General features: G+C 38.7%; 1 protein-coding gene and 1 long non-coding RNA gene across 2 annotated transcripts in view; both read right to left on the minus strand.

Annotated features, from left to right (window-relative positions):
* Positions 1 to 789: 789 nt before the first annotated feature.
* LOC138008295 (uncharacterized) lies at positions 790 to 2,696 on the minus strand. Its single transcript, XR_011124224.1, has 2 exons — positions 2,431 to 2,696; positions 790 to 1,620 (listed from the first exon to the last, which is right to left on the minus strand). It is a non-coding gene; the product is annotated as an uncharacterized lncRNA (long non-coding RNA).
* Positions 2,697 to 6,022: 3,326 nt separating this feature from the next.
* LOC138005961 (cytoplasmic polyadenylation element-binding protein 1-like) overlaps positions 6,023 to 22,500 on the minus strand; it is a 17,511-nt gene continuing 1,033 nt past the window's right edge. Inside the window, exons 2-8 of the mRNA XM_068852126.1 lie at positions 22,207 to 22,279; positions 21,969 to 22,120; positions 18,574 to 18,934; positions 17,001 to 17,123; positions 13,735 to 13,826; positions 10,652 to 10,729; positions 6,023 to 6,100 (exon numbers count right to left, since the gene is read on the minus strand). Coding sequence (XP_068708227.1) covers positions 6,023 to 6,100; positions 10,652 to 10,729; positions 13,735 to 13,826; positions 17,001 to 17,123; positions 18,574 to 18,934; positions 21,969 to 22,120; positions 22,207 to 22,279 — 957 coding nt within the window. The remainder of the gene's footprint in view (positions 6,101 to 10,651; positions 10,730 to 13,734; positions 13,827 to 17,000; positions 17,124 to 18,573; positions 18,935 to 21,968; positions 22,121 to 22,206; positions 22,280 to 22,500) is intronic.

Genomic DNA, 22,500 nt, shown 5'->3' on the forward strand with positions numbered 1-22,500 from the left:
TTGCCTGCCTCTCCTAGGATTTACGAACATCTGAAAAATGGTATAATTGCCCATTTGTAACGGATTTTTACCCGAAAAAGGTCACCTTGAATTTCCGAGAGCCTTTTTTCTGGCTGAAATTTTTGAGAAGGTAAGTTTTGATCCCTTGACTTTCAGCTAGGAAATCTGAACAGATGAAAAAATTTTAGGAGATAAAAATATGCCTTTATCTACCGTTTAAATACTAAAATATGTTTAACAATGCTATGTTGAAGTGGTTTTAAACTATATTCTCGTTGGGTGCCCCAGCAGAGAGTGGAATGGTTTTAACCTTTGTAATGCAAACATGTTGCAGTGCCCTCAAAGCTCCAAATTATCGTTTATTTTAGCTCATTACAGGTCACTAGCTTTTTAGCTTTATTTTAGGTCATTTAAGCTCATTGTAGGTCATTTTAGATCATTGTAGAGCTCTCATCGTAGGTCATTTTAGATCTTTGTAGAGCTCTCATTGTAGCTCATTGCAGGTCATTGTTGGTGATTGTAGATCCTTGAAGCTCATTGTAGGTAATTGTATGTCATTCCTTGTTTTATTAACTATGTCATGGTAGGTCATTAGCTAATTTTAGCTTATAACGTAGCTCATTGTAGGTCATTGTAGATCATTGTAGTAGGTCATTGTAGTAGGTCATTGTAGATCATTGTAGGTCATTCCTTGTTTAAGTAACTACGGTATGTGACGACGTGTGGGATCTGAAGAGGAAATCGAAGCGTCCCAAAAACCCATCAAATCATTCAGGACAACGCAGAAAATAGTAGGTGAGTGAACTTTATTTATCTGGCTGTCCATAAAATGGATTTTCGAAAAGAAACATCGCCATTTGAAGTTTTTATGGAACATCTTCCTCGATCAGTTGCATCGGCCGTTACAACGTTCTCAAAATAACGTGACATCATGCATTCTCGCATCCTTAGGGTTGTCTGCCTGTGGTGAAATGGGAAATGCTGGTGGTCAAAGAGCACAAATGATAACAAGAGATCTATTATCCTGAAGTAACATAAAATTCGCGTAAAAGAATATCTGCCAATAAAACAAAGACTCCGAAGACTTTTCAATGAATTTAACAAACTATGTGCCATCATAGAAAATTAATTAACATTGTATAGGTTACATAATTTAGTTTGATTCCCTAAGGGATCTTTCAAGATGCACGTAGTGTTGACAGAATTACTTTCCTCCAGTTATAATTAAAATTAGCCCTAGCTGTCTTGCTTATAAATGAAAATTCAAAACAACATTTTCCCATGATTTTGAGGCAAACAGCTAATTTGAATGCAAACAAAATACATGTAGTAAATAAATTGTTTTGCAAAAAAAAAAAAATCAATTTTGTGACAACAGGGAAGACGCTGTGCTGAGAACCTCTAAAGAATGTTATTTGCAAGGTCATTTTCATTCTATCAGTAATATTAAACCTGGTGCTAGACATTACTTATGATGCCACAAAGGAGTGAAAACAGCTTCCCCAGTCAAACCACAAAATGCATCAGGTGACCACCACTTCTCTTGTTACTTTTGCGGATTCTTTTATTTCATGCATTCCATCGCGGAAACTCCTCTTCTACCATCTTCCAGTAACTTGCCTAACACAAAAAGAAACGAAAATGAACAATGTGAAAAATCAGATTTTCAAGAAGAAATATGGCATATCAGAATGCAATCAACTATACATAGAATACAAGAATGCAACCAGCATAATTTATAAGAAATTGTAAAGAAAAAAGTGAAACCAGGAACCAAGAAATGATTGGAAGTGCTAGTAATTGGCCACAAATCAGAGCCTAGGGATGAGTCTTTGTATCATATGAACCATGAAATGTTCATTACAACAAACAAGTACTCTGTTCTTGAAATAAGCTGTTGTAAGCTGTCTAAACAACTGTAAGCTTTCTGAAATTTGGGATCATATAAAGTTAGAAAACCGTAATAGTTCATTGCGTCTCCCTCCTTAAAATTTAATAAAGTTATTATATTGTATTGTAAAAATTGTTGCGAAGTGTTTTGGAAATGGTATGTGGCACCTCATAATGTAGATTCAAAATATTACCAAGGAAGAGCAAACGTGAATTTTAGGAACATTACTTATGATGCTCTCTCCCCACATTGACCAGTAAAATCGTCTGGTGTTTGACAGAGTGAAAAGCCTCTTATGAGTGAATCCTTGGATTACGAAAAGTTCTCCTTGAATGGAAGGGGAATTAGGCTCAAGACTCTAAATTTATCAGAATAAAATTAAGCGGAAAAATGACAAAACTTGCAAGCGTTAAACAAATAGTAAGTGGCATAATAATTTGAAACTTCCCACATGTCTGCAGCACATGATCAAGAGGGTAGACTCAATGAATTTAACCTATACTCAAAAATTGAGATTTCCAGTTCTTACCCAAACTTACCTGTAAGCCAATAAACTTAGCATCACAAGCTAACAATGAAACCTTGTTTTGTAATCCACTTTGAAGTGCCTCTAACTCCTGATAAATAAAATTAACAAAAAAATGTGAGGCATATTATTTTATTGTAGTCTGACCAATCAAATGCCAGATCTTGTCGTATAGCTGGGCTGTGCAGACCAGAGACTAGTCCTCAAACTCAGATGTTGTTAGGACAAAAGCAAGACTACAGGTGGATTTACATAAAAAGTACAATAGCCTGGGATCGGCAAGAGACACCTGGATTGATCGGGCAATGCAAGCCAGAGGCAAGAACATCCTACCGATACTTAACATATATTTCAAAACCAGACTGGGTGGCACAATCACTCTTGGCCCTCCTGCCTTCATACATGTAGGATACTTTTGAGTTGTCAAAATGAACCAGAATGTTCAAGCAATGCTTTGCTCCTCTAAGTGCCTCCGCATGACAGAGAAACCTGCAACAGACATCCCTGCTCTAAGTACGGGCACTAACTCCACAATTATTTAAGTTATTGTCTCTGTGATAATGGCCAGATAAGGTGTCAATTCAAAGTCAGCAAAAGGGAAAGTGCCTTACTGATACCAACCAGATGCAGTTACTAGACAAAGTTGACAAATTCTTCCAGTCCTTCACAATTGAAATGGCCCTGTCCACAAATCAACCGCACAACTTTGCTTCAGAGAAACAAGAATGCCTCCCATAGACCATTCAAAAAACAGTCTTTGCAATAGTTGGGAGAACTCCTTCTAGACCAGTTACTGTTAAAGTCCAGTCCAGGAAGATTTCAAATGATAAAGCTACAAGAACACCAATTTGCTGCTTTAAGAGCTATCCCGTCCTAGTGCTGGAAAGAAGGAACCATTTTACAATAAACGTACATGAAAGGTACCAACTGAAGATGAACACCCTGTTGAAAAAAAGGTAACAAGCCAGTGGCCCAATACACCGAGCCTATCCCTGGTTTGCGTACCATGAAGCGACTAGAAGTATTTCTACTCCCCCCTGAATGGGATGCTAGTCCATCGCAGGGCTACCCACAGCATTAAATTCGCCGGTACCCATTTATACACCTGTGTGGAGAGAGGCACCGTGAGAGTACAGTGTCTTGCCCAAGAACATAACATAATGTCCCTGGCCAGGACCCAAATCCGGAGTTGAGCACACTAACCATGGGGCCACAGCGCCTCCCTGTTCAAGAACAAGAGCAAATGGAGTAATTCAAAAACGATGGGAGCCTCCCTCTTAATTAAAGTGCCTATATATAAAAGACACCTTTTGCTCATTTCAAAGACCTTTCAAAACGTCTGTTCTACGTTGGAATACCATCTTTCATTCCAGAGACATTCAAGTAAAAAATTGGTGTCACAAACATTACAAATGACTGTAATAAATCACAAAATTGAGAATATGTATCTCCGAAAATATTGGATGGGTCTTGTTCAAACTTGCCAGAAGTAATCTACATCAAGTAAGGCACAAAATGATATACCCTCTAGACTGTTGCCATAGCAACCATTTTTGCTGCAGGGTCTATTTAAAGGACAAGAATGCTCTAAAAGCGCATATTTTTTATCCACCAATTAAAAGATCACATTGAGTTGAGTTACTCACTGATGTTTGAGCTTCCTATCGTAATTCTGGCCCACGTAAATTCCCCTCGAAAGAACCCATAACACAACATTGAGTGCCGCCATTTTGAGCCAAACTTGGTAGCCCGGCTGGATTTTCGGAGACGTCATTCAGTCCGAGTCAAGTTGTGTTCTCATCCGAATAATGGTGGCACTAAAACATACCATTTTGACCCGGAAGGTGTCTTTAACCCCGAGGATGACGACAGTGAAGGGGAAGAAATGAACAAGTGGCTGGAAAGCACATTTTGGTGCAGTTGTGGGGAATGTCAGGCCATGCTGACCCATAAAGAATGTACTTGTTGTCGCGAAGACAAGAGTTGGAAGACAAGATGGAGGGTATCCTGAATCATTTCAGCTGTTTCCTTTGATCTGAGACTAGATCCTTGTGCCGTATATCATTTTGTAAATTCTTATTTCAAACTGACTGTGTCTCATTTTGATTGTCATTCTTTCTGTTGGTGAAACGTCCAGGGATCACTTGCATCACAGAAAAGACTGAGAGAGAGCTTTCCGAGGAACTGCGATGGTGGGCTTTCATCATTGAAATCGGTTTTCACCCAACAGCTTGTATCGATATTCCTTCTTATTTGTAAAAATTAATGATCGCTACAAACATACACATTTTCTAATTTCTTTGGCAAGAACCTTTTTCGCCGCAGAGTTTGTACAGCCACTTCATAACCAAGTCTGGTTTCTTTACGGGTAACCTATGAAATGTTGTCTTTTTCGGATCTGTTTTTGCAATATGGAGCTGAACTGATGGCATTTTCAAGTTACATCGGACCAAAACAAAAGTGAACAGCTTAGAAACAGCACATTGTGACTGTCTGTGGTTTTGAGCTGATCCCCGCCAAGTCGACTGAATGACGTCCACTGACACCAGACCAGCCAGGACGGGTTACGGTGGCAGCGCTCTAATTGGTGTTTTTTGGCTTCTTTCAAGAGGGATTTAACTTGGGCCAGGATTCAAATTTTTGGGGGGGGGGGTGGGGGGGAAAAACTCAAAAAACAGTTAAAAAGTGTAGTCTCTGTATGAGCTTTTTAAATTGGCTGGGTGCAAAAAAAATTATTCACAATTTTTAGAGGACAACCTTGCTCTTTAATGCAGGATTTGATTTTGTCGGTTTGTTGTTGTAATCAGCCCATGTTCACTCTTGGTAAGCGTATACAGAATGTCAAGCACTGTGTGGCAGCACATGCATTTCAAGTCTACCTGTACCACAGGGTCCAGAGGAGATATGTTTTGTCGTTAGAAACATCAACAACCCGTCGAAAACATCTGAAAATATGGGTTATTTTGATCGCGTAGACGATCGCGTTACAGTTTCGTTACACCTTCTGTATTCCGCAAACGAAGAGACTGAGGGCTCGCAAGATCGGCTTACAGTATAAAATACGGCATTTTATGCTGTAAGCCGATCTTGCGAACCCTCAGTCTCTTCGTTTGCGGTATACAGAATGTGTAACGAAACTGTAACGCGATCAAAATAACCCATTATTTCAGAATGTTTTCGACGGGGTTTGATGTTCTAACGACAACAATCTCTCCTCTGTACCCTGTGTCCTGTACTTATTCTGTTCAAAATCCAAGATATTTGTTTGTAATTGCAGAGAGGGCTTGGAAACGAGTGTTACCATGGCAACATCTTAATCAGTGTCCACTTTGTGCCTTATCTGATGTATCATTACTGGTGCCAAGTTTGATTATCATTACCCCAATGTTTTCGAAAATATTCTCAAGGGGTGGTGGGTCGGGATTTATTCCAGTCATTCATAATGTTTGTGACATCATCAATTTTTAAACAAAAACTTGAATATCTCTGGAACGAAAGAAGGTATCCGCAAAATAGAAAACACCATTCTTCATCACCCTTTTTTGAAAGGTCTTTAAAAGAAGTGAAAGATATTGTTTACTACTTGCATAGGCACTTTAAGTATTTTAGGCAAACTCCATGCCACACACCCTCTTGGGTCCACCATCAGGCCACTTGTCTATTAGCGAGCTCAAACAATCCATCTGAAAAAGCCACAAAAACAAACAAAACAAAACTGACTTATGTTTTCAAAAGTTCCTATCCCAACATCATCCAGCTACTTTACTGATGAAAAGTCAAATTTTGGAGGTGGCCCTGTTTGAGATATTTGGTCGGAGCCAATATTTGGTGGCCTATTTTTAAGTCAAATGATTTGGGGAGAAACATGCTCCAGTTTCCCCGGAGTGAACATTGTTGCATTGTTTTTTGGTGGGCTTTTCCTGGTCCAGGAATAGCACAGGATTGGTACGTTTGGAGTTTGCTTTCCCCTTTTTTTTTGGCGCACCTTATGCTAATTATGTCCTTTTTCTTTTGTGTATTCACTTGTCAAGAAGGTTTTTTGCTTTCCTCATACTTGGTTTATATCGTCCACCATTTCAGGCGTTTGGCTGAAGTGTATTGGATCATGAATGCTTGTAAATCAATGTTTGTGTGTAAGGAATGTGTAGCCAAACCCAAACATGAAAAATCCATGCTTGACTAGCGTTGTTCACCTATTTCATTATAAATTAGTGCAGTTCAAATAAATAACTAGAAATTTCCATGGTATACTTTAAGAATCCGATCCCACCACGCGTCGGGCCAACGCGTCGGCCGACACGACTACCGACACACGACCGACACGTCGGCCAACACATTTAAACTATTTTTAATTATGACAAACATATTTTATGCCAATTTACTTGTACATTTTAACTCGCACTTGAAAATGACCTCCGGAAGGTCGAAACGTCGTGACTTTTTATCGTTAGTTTTTATCATAAAATCGGGTAGCGGTAATGCTTAATATTCGTCAAGGTATTAAGTAAGTATAAACTAACGCCTTTAGGATTCAAAAGGGGCTCGTGGACCACTCTTTTTATCGCCGTTTCTTTCGTGTTCTAGACAAAGAAAAACCAAACATACAAAGATTCAAAAGCTCGTATAGATGCATTCTCCCTACGAATTAATCGCACGTTTACGCCGTTTTTGCCTCGCACAGTTCGATCTACTGTGCTGTTTGGTTTCGAGGAAATGATGCTTGCGCATTGAAAGCATTACATAATGGGGCTGTGATGTCAAATGACTACACGAATACGACAGAAAGGCATTAAAAAGGAGGAAGCGTCTATTCAATTTTTTTTTGGGTGTCTCCATTTTACTGAAATATTAAGGATCATAAATCTAATTTTCTAATGGAGAATTGATCATCCCAATGAAATTTTATAGTCGTGTTCTCAAGTTTTCCGACCTTTGAATGAAAGAGCGGAGAGCGGGGGGGCTCCTTGAATCGCTGAATCGCGCCAACGCCATTTTCCAGTTTGAAACCCTTTAGAAATAAAGCAGACTTCCTTACTTCTGGCAGCTCGAAGATTTGATTTTGCATTTTTTTGCATGCAAATAAAAGACAACACAGAATTGCTTTGCTCATTACATATAGTGTAGCCAGGGATATTCCGAAAACCACTTGGATTGAAATGCGCGATTCTGTTTGCCACAATGCTTTTTTTGGAAAGTTGAAATCAGCAGGTTGGAATGGCTCCGTTATATTGATCTCTACAGCTTCGATGGCTTTCGACTGATCAACTTGTCGTTGGATTGGAGGAGGCTTCGACTCTTGACTGGACATTGCATTTGTGGCTTCTTCTTCACTAGTGAAGTTTACTATTTGTTTGCGGACGATACAACGATATACTGCGTGGCTGAAAATGGGGACCAAACAATACACCAACTAAACAAAGCGCTGAAGGAGCTTTACACCTGGTGTCTTAATAACAGGCTCACACCACACCCCAAAAAGAGCGAGGTTATGCTATTATCTAAAACCAATACTGTGGGGCCAACCCCACCCGTTACCACCGGGGGTTGCCTTGTCAAACTGGTAAACAAATCGAGGCTACTCGGCGTAACTGTGGACGATAGGTTAACATGGTCACCACACCTATCTGAAGTGAAAAAGAGCTTTTCCAATAAACTCAATCTACCCAGACTACTCACGGGCGAAAAAATATAATATTTATATCCTTTCTTAAAAGACTTTCCTCTATTCCCGCGTTTTAGAATATTCCGTATATTCTGTGTTTTTAAAATGTTCCATATGTTAGGAATAGATTTGACATACATAAGCATAAATTACGTGTGGCGGGACGAAAGTCACGTGTAAAGAAGGACTTTAATTTATTTATTTAAGGGAAGGTACGTTTGTAATTGGGGGGAGGGGGGGTGAGCCGGGGCTTCGGAGGGGAGGGGTCCTTAGTAATTTTTTTACAAATTGGGGAGGGTCAAACCCGTTTTATTCTCAACCTGGGGAACTCGAGGTAATAGTTTTTTTTTGCCAGGAAAAAATTACTCCATGTCGCTTCTATTTTGTATATACAAGCAAAGCTATCAGTCAAGATTAATCTAAATTATTTTCCGGTGTCGAAAAATTTACTTATCAAAAAGCTATCTTCTTCCAACTAACATAATTGTCTCTCTCGACCCGTGCCCCTTTCGCCCATATTTTGATGTTTCTGCGGGGGGTTCTGGTATAAAATCAGTCTCCGGTGAGGATTCGTCACTTACGCTACTCGAACTTGAACCGACAACTCGATCTACTACATCACTATATTCGCTACGACTTTTTTGGGAAAAAAAATTCTAAAATACCCGGCCCACCCCCAAAAACGTACCTTCCTTTAGTCTGAGTTTTTGATCGATCGTCGGATGCCTTCGAGTGTCAAGTTTGAGTATTGAGTTTTAGATGTCAACCGTGCTTAAGGCCTGAAACCGTCGAGTGAAGTGGTAATTCGTATGGAAAATTGTAAGAGGTCATTCACCAGGAAATGAATTAAATATACAAAAAAATATTCATTACACCGTATATTCCGTGTTTCAAAATACTCCATATTTTCTGTATTTTAGAATATTCTGTGTACCCCGCAATTCCGCCGTTCCTCCATTCCATTCCATCATTCCACCTTTCCGTCGAATAGGGTCACCCCCCATACAAACCCTCATAACATTTCTGTTACACAACATAGACTGAATTTCAGTCGATCGCCTTCCTCCCGTACTCGTCAAAACAACAACTTGAAATTACCAATTTTTGAGGTTTTGACGACAACGTGGACAAATTACTGTAACCGTGAATTTTTTCCATTTCCTCCTTTACTTCCTATCCAGTTGTAGGATACTCCGCACATATTGCACAACGTAAAGATGGAATCATCGTGTGAAATAGTTAGGATAGCTCAAACTTATAGTTTGAAGTGACGTTTTCGTCGCCGTAGCAGTAATTTCTTAGCAATACTTTCTTAAGCCCTGGCCAAACGACAGCGAGAGTTGACGAGAGTTGAAACTCTTGCTCTCTTTTTGGCCAGGAACTCCCACCCACTCTCGGCTACTCTCGTCGACTCTCGAGAACTCTCATCGAATTTAAACCTGCTCAAATTCTTCATTGTTTTTTGTTTCGTTTGACCGCGCACGAGTTTTGGGGGGTCAGCAGTTACTTTTTTTTCCAGCGGCTCGGAAAAAAAAAGAAAAAAAAGTATGGTGTCGGATTCGGGAACCAAATACAACACCAAGGCTGAATATACCGGCTGGCTGGTCGCCGCCTATTTCGACACTTCCAGGGTGTTTCAATTCCCAGGCTCTCGCTTTTGTTTGAGCCTGAAACTCTCGACAAACTCTCGTCAACTCTCGCTCTCGTTTGGCCAACTTTCTATCACTCTCATCGACTCTCAAGAGCTCTCGTGAGTTTTCAACTCTCATCAACTCTCGCTTTCGTTTGGCCAGGGCTTTAAACTCCATAATACCGTAAACTTGAGGGGCAAGGCCAAATGAAAGAGATCGACACTGGGATTATGGACTTCTGTTAGCGTCAAAATGGTCTCGTAGACCATTTCTTGTAACCGCGTTTCTTTGGTATTATCGAGGTAGAAAAAAAAAAAAAAAAAAGATTCAAAAGAGCGTATAGTCGCTACGAATTCACCCGCACTTTCGAGCCGTTTTCTCCTACGCACAGTTACCTCCACGGTGAACGTACGCGTTAGGTTTAGAAGAATTGAAACTGATAAGCCCAGAGCGATACCTCACCATGTATCCTGCATAAATACGACAGAGAACGTTAAAAAAGGTAGCGTTTATTAATTTTTCTGGTGTCTCCATAATACTGAAATATTAAGCGTGAAAAGACAATTTAATTCTTGATCATCGCCGTCGAGAGGAACATGATTTTAAAGTCGTGCTTTTAAGTTTATATACGGCCTTTGAATGAAAGAGAGGCTGGAAGTCTAGTTTACCTTCTCACTGCTTTTCACGTCAGTTAATTAAACTGACTATTTAAGCGCAGGCTTCTTTTCTAGGTAAGTCCGATGATCAATCCCCTCCTTTTTCATCTTTTTTATCTTCACTTTATTAGCCGGAGGGGGGGGGGGGGGGATGCGTTCGATACGCTCTCCCCTCCCCACACTAACTCTGGCACTAACTCTGATCAGATTATTAAGAATATTAATACTGTCTTGAGACACTATGCTCATTAATTAAGTTTAATTAGATTAAGTATTGAGACTTGCCAGTTCCAGAACGAGGTCTTGAGTGGACAAGGATCTTTTGGTGCGCAAATTGACTGTGGCGTTGTCAAGTGCATCAATCTGCAAAGACATTGGAATAAATATGAATCAAAAATTTAAAAGATGGAAATTATTTAAAGCGGTCGGTTATTTGGACATAGAGAAGTCTATCGCCCCATAAAATGAGCAAGGTCGCCATATTTTGGGGAAAGAGCAACCTTGCGCGTTTCAACTATTACGTTGAATTTGGGGTTTCAAAGACGACCCCCACTGGAAAAGTACTCGACATCATAAGTCTGTGAGGCTGTAAGATTCAGTTTCACGTGTACGTGACGTTATCACGGGTAAAAATACAGGATTATAGACATGATAACACCCCAATCGACTGAGCAGGCTTAAGATCTTAACATTTCACAATTTGAATGTTTTGGATAATATCAAGAATAGGCTGCTGCCTCGCTAAGGCTCGCCAGCAACATGACATAAAACAGACTTATAATTATGTGTTTTATTTGAACTTGAGTAAATTCTGCAGATTATATTGCTTATGCTGTGATAGTGTTACCTTAAATTTGCAATGATGTTTTTATTACTGAAATTGATCAACCTGAAAAAGGTCTTGACCTCATTCCTTGGACATGAATGGCTAATATTCCTCTTAAATTATTTTTTCAAAGAATGAATTTCCAGGTTGGTTTGCTGTATTCTTGATTAAAAACACCATTCCCTTTAAAGCATTTTGTAGAAATTAAAGTTCCCCCACAAGTATAAGTACACACACACTGTAGTTTGGAGGGAGAGTCAGTAGTGTTTTTACAGTACCTTGTGGTGACGATAAACCCTACAATGGAGTGATGCCATAACCAACAATGAGTTGACAGTAATACGTTATAAACATGATTCTTCCACGGCAGAAACAAGGGACCAGAGGTTGTGAAGGGTTTTTTTACGGGGGGGGAAAACACAACACAAAAAAAAAAAAAATAGTTCACACATTTGAGTCCTTCTAAATATGGATCAAACTTGGACCCTAAAGTTACAAAAGAGATAGATCACTTACGAAAGAAAACATTGTGTCGGGACTAAAGTACATGTATAGTAAAATCAAAACAGAATCCACCGTAAAGCAATAATAGTAAATAGGTTGTCTGATGATGGTTTCTGTACTTAAAATGGCAACACTTGCTTTTTTAAACAAAATTTTCGGAGTTCTCAATTTCAATGAATTCCAGATCGCGACAGCTTCCAGAAAGCTCCTTGTCTGGTTATTGAACGTGGATGCGACCTGAAACCTGAGTGGAAAGGTTTCAAAATAAGAGTTCAGGATCGCATTTTTAAATTTTATGAGATTTCCTACAACTTTATGAATCATGTGAAATGACACAAGACTGGTTTAAATTGAACTTAAAAAACCAGCCTGATATAATGTAAGGAAATTTGAATGATGAGCTTAGACCATGTCAAACTTTTTCATCTCGTCTCTAACCGTCGATCACCCTACAAATTTTCTGTTGCTTTTAAGAAACCATAATTTTCATAATTAAGCTCTAAAAAGCTCACCCCTTTCTTAAACTACAAAGGGAAGGCTCCTTAAGGGCCAAGTTTGGTTTTTCTAATTTTGAGCAGTTGCATGAAATGATTAGATTAACTAGTGTATACAAGAAAATGTTAAACCCAACAATAACAGTCAATAGTGATCAGGTTAAAAAACAGAGAATAAAGAAAAAGCGATCACCAAAAGGATTAGCGAGTGTTTATCAGTAATCCTATACCAAGCATCACACCAAAACTCCACCAACAGAGCTCATTCTTCATGATCTATGGATAGTCCCTTCTAAAAATCAAAAATGTGCTACAGTGATGTTAGATTCCACCTCTCAAAGTAGAAATGAATAGAATGCTGATATGAAATTTGTTGATCCATTAATTTCCCATGAAGTCCCTTGCTCCCTAAACTAGATAGACAGTCCTTGGTTTAAGTTTGTATTTATAAAAGCACTTAATTTGAAATGAATGATGCTGGTCAGATAAAATTGTGCTAATTACCTGCATTCAGCATTCCATGTAATCCACCAACAAACACAGTCCAACTGGTGTCCAAACGCTGATGAGGACCACGAACATAGTTTGTGTCAGACAGCACCCAAGGAATAACTTGAAACCTAAAATAGAGCACTAATTTGATTAAGATTACTTCTTTCAGTTTAACCAGATCAAATGCAAAGAATTGAAACAACAGTAGTTCAACAGAACCCTAATTTGGATGCATTAATTCAACTCAACAATAACCATGACTTGGAGTAAATATGGTTTTCTGTTCATTTTTCAACATAGCATCAAGGTAATGCAGGTGTCTTAAGTAGGACCAATCCATAATAATTGTCAGTAATGTTAAGACTGGATTAAGTCATGGTAAACAGTTATTTTTATTACAAGTCAAAAGCCAGTCTTAAATAGAACAGAAGATTCTTTATTTTTTTATCAAATTCCTACAGTTTAATTTTCCAAACTTTTATTACCTCCTTGCACCTCATACGTCTGCTGGAAATCTTGAAGTACCAATCTCCACCATTGCAAAAGTCATGAGTACAAGAGGCTAACAAAGCCTTGACTGATTTCTCAGAATCAAGATTAAATACACATAACCTAAACCAAGATTAAATTCACCAGTTACATACAATCAAATGAGAATGGAAAATGAGGTTCCCAGATTTAGAATAGGGACAAATGTATTCTGTGTGTGTTGTAAAAGGCAACTAAAAGAACACCAGGCACCTTGCAGCAGGGGAGACGTTAGCTATTGTTCAGCAAACTAGAATATCTCTAGCATCAGTGAAATAGCACAGTCGTTGTTATTGCGAGGGCCGAAATGTCCTTTAGGTATAATGTAGGCAGCTCTACAAATGTCATCCTCCTTGGGAGCTGGGGCCCAATATGTACATTGGTTGTACTTATACTCCAAGACTATCAAGTGATGGAGAAAGTATCAAATGACCTCTTATCTCCCAGGAGATACAGTAGAGCGTCACATGACATGAATGGTTTCTATACGGCTTACAATTTGGGCAAGGACTAACAAACACTACCTTTGGGGGATGATGCAAATGTCGCCCATCAGCTTTTCCAGGCCACTCAACTCTGACCGAACCAAATGGCTTAAATGACATTACCAGTGAGGCTAGAATAGTCAAGAATATAATAAAATTATCATTGTATTAATAGACACCACAAACCTTCAATAACAACTGAAAGAGCATGCACATGATTTATAATAATAATAATAATAATAATAATAATAATAATAATAATTAATAATAACAATAACAATAACAACTTAAACTTATATAGCACATGCTTCATGACAGAATGATCGCATGCACTTTACATGAATTAAAACACCAATAAATTTGTCAATTCCTGTAATCTAAAATACGTTGATTAAAAATAATAGGTTTTAAGCTGACTTCAAATTGTTAACTGTGGTGGCTTTCCTAATGAAAGAGGAAGTGAGTTCCAAACGGAGGAGCAGCCACACTAAAAGAACTGTCACCAAGTGTAGAGTAAGACTTACGTAAAGGAAAATTTAAAAGTAATTCATTGCCAGATCGCAAAGAGTAATTTGCACCATTCTCAATGGAAATAAGATCAGTTATGTAGGGCAGGGCTAAGCCACTTATGGCGTTGTACGGAAAAAGTGCTACTTTGAACCTGATCCTGTAGGTTATGGGAAGCCAATGAACAATAAATTCAGTTTTATCGTCATTCAACATAAGACTATTCTGTGGAGTCCATTTCTTGATGTCGGCACTGCAGGCTTTCATGGCAATTACAGCAGGATCTTGACACAAAGAATTGCCAGGGATGAACGAAAGGTAACTGAGAATCGTCTGCATTAACATGATGATTCATACTTCAACATTTCTTGATAAACAAAATGGGGAAATGTATATCACTGGCTTTACAGTCTTATGGTTGCACTATTGTTTTGCCACAAAGAGCTTTTCTTTCTTAAACACAAGCAAATGCATGTCACAGTTAATCAAGATGGCAGTGCCTAGCAAACTTTGAAAACAAAAAAGAGTCTTTCTAAAATTGAAACAAACCCTTATCTGGAAAACGTTAAAGCAACTTTGATTGTAAATATTAGGTAGAATCTTTCATGCTAGCAGGTTAATTTTTTGTTGGAATGCATGGAGGTTCCCTTTAACAGATTCCACGAGTCTCTCAGTCTCATGTTGTTGTTTATGTTTTTTGTCTTGTTTACATTTAGTCTATGGAGACAAAACTATTAAATATTGCTTGAGCACTTGACATGTCTTTTTCATTTGCTGTGTAAGGTTAGAACGCAAAAAAAAAATGGAGAATCTGCTACCCTGGGAGTCAGGGTGGCTTAGTGGTTATCTATCGGGCCTCCCACCACTGCGAGCTGGGGTTCAATTCTGGCCTCGGCCAGCATGTGGGCTGAGTTTCAGTTGATCTTAACCTGACTCGACGGTTTTTTTCCGGGTACTATGGTTTTCCTCCCTCATCAAAATAGATTCACAGCTAATTAACATTCTAGCTGTGGTGCTGTGCTCCGACATCAAACATGGACTGTATATTAAAATACAATAAAAAACGTTCTCTGGCTAAAAATTTTGAAAAAGAATATAAGCTTTCGGCTGTCGATCTACAGCCTTCCACGGATAAAACGTTGAATGTAAATTAGTGAAATATATATACGGAAAAGGCGAGATAAAAATGATAAAAAGAACAGAGTAAAGGTATGAAAAATGGTGGCTATTGTTTAAAAAGAATTTTATACTGATTAGGAATCGGCTTAAAGTTATTGTCAGCATGCTTGGTAGAAGACAAAGGCCTGGCACACCTCTTCTACCAAGCATGCTGACAATAACTTCAAGCCGATTCCTAATCAGTATAAAATTCTTTTTAAACAATAGCCACCATTTTTCATACCTTTACTTACCTTTACTTACTTTGTTTTTATCATTTTTATCTCGCCTTTTCCGTATATATTTCACTAATTTACATTCAACGTTTTATCCGTGGAAGGCTGTAGATCGACAGCTGAAAGCTTATATTCTTTTTCAAAATTTTTAGCCAGAGAACGTTTTTTATTGTATTTTAATATGCCTAATCCTGGCTGCGCTTCAATTTTTAATGGACTGTATAGCGGCAGCCAGAGGCGCCTTTGTATGCTTTCAGCCCGATGTCGTGAGCAGCACCCTTTGCAATTCAGTCCTCAACTAAAAGTAAGGGTGATTAGCACTAGCAATATTTATTTATTTTATTTATTTGTTTATTTACTCTAGTGATCATTAATCCAAAAGAAAAATGGCCTACAACAAATTATTCTTAGTCTTCCAAATGTTCCCGCAGATAAGCCGCATCCCAGATTTTTGGAAAAAAGGTGCAGCTTGTCTGCGGGTTTTTATGGTAATTTATGTGGCCATTTTTGTCTGTCCTGTCTTTGCCACTGGCAACCCAAGCTTAAGGTTAGACCGTGACAAGAGCGGTGTTGTGTTAACTGGCTTGATATAATTACAAGGATTTGTATAGGAAACCAACCAACTTGCTTTAAACCGAAGAAATTGTGAGTATTTCACAATAAAATCAACATACCCTTTTGCACTCTTGTATCAATTCTTACGTGCTTAGTTCTTAATTAAGCCCATCTGACGTGTTTTTGGCAAGTTATCGCTCCCCATGTTTCCCCTACTAAGAAAAACCCCAGGCTAAAGACCAGTTTAGGGTTACGTTAGGGTTGTTTTGGTAGGAAGAGTCTAACATGGCTACCAATGCGTGTGTCGTACAGGAATTAAGTGTCGTTCCAAACTGATTTATATTGACCTTTTTCAGGACCACAGGGTTTACATAGTCTTCCGCCAATTTAGATATTATGGGGATGAGAGAAATGGGTCGCAGGTCTTTGTTGACATCCATAGTGGGCAATTTCTTTGGCACCAGAGTCACATCAGGCTGTTTCCATGAACTAGGGAGGCGGCATTCTCTCTATGAGGAGTTCAGGATCTCCGCGACTGGAGCAGCTAAGATATCCGCATTTTCTCTTAATAGCCAGCCAGGACTACTGTCGGGACCCAAGGCCTTGCACGGGTTGACGACCTGTAACTTCTTAAACAGAGTATTGTGATGACCCTAGGCGGGGAAGGGAGTGGCAATATATCCTTATTATTATATCAAGCAGGTTGTAACACAACACTGCTCTTCTCATGGTCTAACCTTGAGCTTGGCCTGCCTGTTGTCTTTGTCAAACACTTTCTACGAAGTAAAAGCCCAGCAACTTCCCTCAGTTTATACTTTCCATGGATTGCAAGTGAAATAAAGAACTTACCCTCTGTAATATCCCAAGGAACACCTCCAAGAAACACCTTGGTGGAGTAGCTTGGGTTCTTATAGTTACGGCGTGGAAGTTGTCCAGACCATTTCTTCATATTTCCTTTGTTGCAGTCTGCTCCTATGAAAAGGGAATTTAAAAAAAAAAATCAGTCAATTTAGTTTCCTTTTAATGTAAAGGGCCCATAAGTAATAACATACCGAGGTTGAATTGCATTCATTTGGCACAAAACCTTTGACTTGCCACAAACTTCAGGGCACCAATGTTGGCTATTTTGGAAGCCAATTACAGAGGGCGTGAGATCTTTTCTCTCCAGCTACAATCAAAGCCATCAACAGTTTTTTGGGACAGCTTCAAATGAGTGGGGCATGTGTTATTCAAGGAATAATCCATACTGAAGATGGTCAATGGAAACCCAAGCATGATTTCTGAATGCAATTAGGGATGCCCACATGGAACAGCAGTCTTGACATTATGCTCACAATCCTCGGAGCACAAGACAAAAGAAGAAAGAAACTAAACCTAAATATCTAGAATTTAAAGATGGAGACATTACAGGGTTCATGCTGGATTTTGTATAAAAAATTCCAGGAGTATTATCAAGGAGTTTTCAAGAACCAGAAATCGAGTTTTCCAGGAGTTGTTACTATGTATAAGGCGATTTCCATTCCATCCATGTGTTTCAGTGTTTTCTTTGCTGAAAAATCCTACATTTGATATTCTTTCCCACATCCTACAAGTTAAGTGCATGCACAGCCATTTTAATTTTTGCATTAATTTTTCCCCAATATTCAATTTTTTAAGATGTCTTATCTTTAAGTTAAGTGTGATCTTCATTTTCTCTTGGCATGATGCAATCTTTTACAACTTTCACCTTAGCAAAAATTCTTGACAAGCAGTTTTCAAGCAGTTTCCCCACAAAATCCTTTTTTAAGGGCTTTTCAAGCACCCTTGAAGTCTAAAATTAAATTCCAGGGCTTTTCAAGCACTTCAAGGAGTGGCACGAACCCTGGCAGAAGTTTCGGGAGTTCAGGAATCAGGAATTTGCAACCGTAAGCTTTCAATTCCCCTCGGCCCATCAGGAAAATAAGCTGATTCAAGACTAATTATTGACAAGAAAATTTATGTACAAAGTGCCAGGCAAAAAAAAAAGATTAAAGATCAGTTGTAAAACTCAAACTGCAGGAACTAGTCAGTCTTATGGTCACTTTACAATGAGCAGTCTTGCATTGAAAGCCCTGTTCAAGATAAGGATAAAGAATTGGTATAATTTTAGTCTTACAAATCTCTAGTTTATCGTGAATTGAAGGACTCAGGTCATGTATGGATGATAAGACTTGACATGAAAAAATTTATACCAGTTTGAAATGCAGTTTATAGATGAAAGATAGAAGTGATTGCTACATTTAAGCAATAATTATGCGGACAATTGCTTCAATTGTCCAGGTAAGCATGAGGATCACTTCTATCTTTGTGCATCACCCACCACTGTTGGCTAATTGTGTCAAATGTTCGCTTGGGTTACATAAAGCAAAAATAAATCTCTTCTTACTTGACTGTTGGTGAATACCTGCTAAAAGTTGTGTTAGACCTTGCTGCTGCATGTACTCAAATCCTGTTGGCTCATTCCACATGCTAAACAATGGATTAACACCAGTCCAACGAGTATCAGCAAACAAACTGCCAACAGATGCCATTTCAGGTGGGGGCAGATTTGTTGGCTGCATGCTAATTTGTCTTGCTTGACAGCGGGGTAAAAGTGAGGCACGGAATGAAGGTGTCATAGGACTTAGGCTTGATTCAGAATCAATCGAAGAAAGTGGAGAAAGAGAAAATGCTCCAAATGGAGAAAACGGACTTGTAGGAGAAGATGGAAGACTGTCAGGAGGAGTATGCATTCCAAACTGAGCACCACCAGTAAAAAAATTACCCTGAAATTAATAAAACAGACACGTCAAAACTACAAAGGCATATGTCTTTCAAAAAAAAATTTTTTTTAAATTTCCACTTTGTGTAAATCTAAATACTGGGAAAGCACCACAAAGAAAGATCGTGGCCGAAGTGTCCTTTCAACAGGGCACAGATTCCAAAAAGGCTTTACAAAATCACAGTAAGCAACTTCTTATAATTTATGTCTAAACATAGACTTCCTGAGGGAAGAAGAAGAAGAAGTCTACATTAGCTAGACAAAACGAGTCTGAGAATAAACAAGTTTTACAGATACAGTTCGCAAAGTGCTGCTCAATAGTTTAGTTTTTTAAATTACCCATGTCACACAAAATGATGTAATTTCATGACACCCAAAACACCCAAAAAGAAGAATGAAACATTGCAATAGCTACTTAAATCAACATAAAAGAAAAGTAGCAGAAGGAAATTGAAGCATGGACGGACACAGATGGACAAGATTGAAACGGAATTCATTTGGGTTAATCTCGAAAAAAGTTGGCCCATTATGGCAAATCGCCTGTACAAAGGTCAGTTTTGCTCAGAATCATTACCACTTTTAGAGTTTTAAACTATGACTAACTGAAGATTCCCCCAAAACACCCTAAAATAACACGACAGCCACGGCCCGCCACGATAAAGGGGATTGGTATGAGCACTGCTTCATCATCTGGTAAGCCACAAGAAACTATGGTCATTTATATGCCTACATTCAAAGTTGCACAAGATTGTGCTTTTCTGTTTATGCTCCAGCAACCCAAAATTTTTAAGTTCAATTTTGAGGACAGATTTATGTAATGTAAAGTTACCTTAATTACTAAAAACTACTATAAGCTTGGAAACCGTCATCCTGGTTTGAGTACATTTTTGTACTATTGTTTTTTGCTGTCTTAATTTTTGCACAAGTTTTATCCAAATAGCAAAACTACTATCAACCATTTTTCATAGTGGGTATACTGCTATTAGTTGTACATGTCTAACTACCACAGCCACCCAACTGAGTCAAGACAGTAAAATTATGGATTTCTTGTACCACTCACGTCCAATCGGAATAATTTTGTTGAGTGTACAAAAAAATATATTAATGTACAAAAAATATCTATATTAACCCTTTCACCCCTAAACCAGCCATACTTTGTATTTTTCTCTGTCTAATGCCAGACAACTTTACTCGTCAACAGCGAACCCCCAGGAATAAATGGGTCAATGACAAGGCAAAGTGGTGTAGTGGTCAGCATTTCACACGAGCCTGGGCAGGGTGAGCCCCAGGGCGTGTGTACGACTTTACCTTTACCACATTTGCCTTACAATAGTGGATACGCCTCTGGGACAGCCACATAGAGCAGTTTTCAATTGAGTGTTGTAAAACCAAAACCAAAGTAATTACTTTGGCCAATCAAAAAGGTTGGAGACAATCCAGTAAACCAATCAAAACTCAAAGTAATTACACGTAGCCGACCCAAAGCGCAGGAAAATGTGCACACGCAAGCCACGATTGGTTTTGGTTTCACTTCTGATTGGTTGAAAAAATGGCGCAAAAACTTTGAACCAATCACTGAGTGAAGTAATCATAAACCAAAGTAATTCACTAATTACTTTAGACACTCAATTGAAAAGCGCTCTATTTCTTTGCATAATACTTGCTTTCACAAATAATTATAAACTATCGGTGAGATGGTTTAAACCGAAAAACTACTATTTATAACAAAGCCTGTGAATGCAGATGAATTTCCGGCCAACATTTTTCCCCCCTGAAAAATAGAGAAGCGACCTACGGAAATAAGTCTGCGTTCGCAGGTTACCAGAACTTTCAAGTCTCACGATTTTGTCGTGAGACTCACGGTTTTCAGTTCAATCTCACGGTCTCACGACGAGACAGACAAATCTCACAATAAATAGAGGCGCAAGCTGAAAGAATAAATTTTTTTTGTAGCATTTCATCTTTGGCTTGCTTAGGTGAGTTTCTTGCCTCAATTCTGTGCAAATTTATAGTTAAACTTAACAAACGAAGCTGTTCAGTTCTTCATCCGTCTACAGTCCATGACAGACTGCCGTCCATGACCATATATAGAACACCTGTTTGAAATTACAGGTCATCATAACCAGTCTCTCGCATTTTGATCACGTTTTCAAAATGGTGGAAATTGCTGACGAACCTGATGAAGGTGGATAACGCTATCCACCGGATAAACACTAGCAAAAGCAATTGAGTTATCCAGTGGATAGTGCTATCCACCCTTTGAACAACTAGGGCTTGAGCAATGAGATAAGCTCAGTGCTCACACACTGGCTCGACTTAAGCTGTGAGTATTGAAGCTGTGAAAATAAAGTTTATTCCTGTGTTGTTAAGGTCCACACATGTTTTTAAAAATATATAAGCAGGTAAAAAACACTTTCTCTTATTAAGAACCTGTGTTTACTTGGTTGTGTCTGCCGGTCGATCAATCTCCAGATTTTTACTGAAATCTCCAGATTTTTTGACACCAGTCTCCAGATTTTCGGTGTTTTGAGGTTGAGAGGTCTGGGTTACTTATACCAGTACTACTTGTCATAAACAATACATACTGCACAACAAGTCTATAATGACTGTAGGTATATTAGTAACCTTGTTTACTGTTATCAAATGAAGACTTGCGTTGCGTTCTACTAAAATATTTTCTCGAGTCGGAGACTACTACTATGAAAGACTGCTATGAATGACCAGCGATACGAATTAAAATACAACTAAATTGCTGCATAAGCATGCGCGAAGATACAATTTTAAAATACAAGTAAAGTGTTGACTTCAGTTCGAGGGATCATCGATCCGTGCAAATGTAAATTACTTCGTAACGGTTGCACTTTGTCTTGGACCGACAATGGTCCACAGGTTCTAGCAAATCCTAATGAAGTTTCTGAATTCCGGGGGAGAAAAACAAGCTCGCCCAGCGAATTCGACAAACATTCCAAATTAGAGGGGAGAAAACAAACAGCGGCTCCTCATAGAGCAATATAAATCTATTTTCTACTTTCACCTACCATAAAAAGTTCGCCAAGCCTTTCATTCATGGGCAAAGGGCTGGGAGATCTTGACTCTGGAGGAGTTGGTTGAAATCCTGGATAGCCCATGAAAGAACCACAAGAAGGCTGTGACACAGGCTGTGGGGAAAACAAACTTCTACCAGCCGAGTCTGGAAACAAAAAGTGCAACAACAATGATTAAGTTTCTTCGTGTGACTTGGAAATGACTCGAAATGGTCCTCAGATTAAGACTTACTGGGATCCAGAGCAGAATCCAACAACGCATTGATGCGCGTCAAGATTGAATTCTTGTCCTCTGCCGTGTTCGGCTACAATTGCAAACAAAAAACACTATAATGTGAAGACGACAAAAATTACCCGAAAACGTTTTCAAATAACTTGAACACGACAATTGAAGTTCTGTATTACCTACATACACGTTAACTTTTAGAGCTGAGTGCTGTGTTAAACAGAATGTAATTAAGTATAAATAAAAATAGCTAAAAAACATTGGCCTCGCACAGTCTCGTATTACTGTTCCGACAAACTA

The sequence above is a fragment of the Montipora foliosa genome, chromosome 6 (genome assembly GCF_036669935.1).
Source record: "Montipora foliosa isolate CH-2021 chromosome 6, ASM3666993v2, whole genome shotgun sequence".
Classification (NCBI taxonomy): Eukaryota; Metazoa; Cnidaria; class Anthozoa; order Scleractinia; family Acroporidae; genus Montipora; species Montipora foliosa.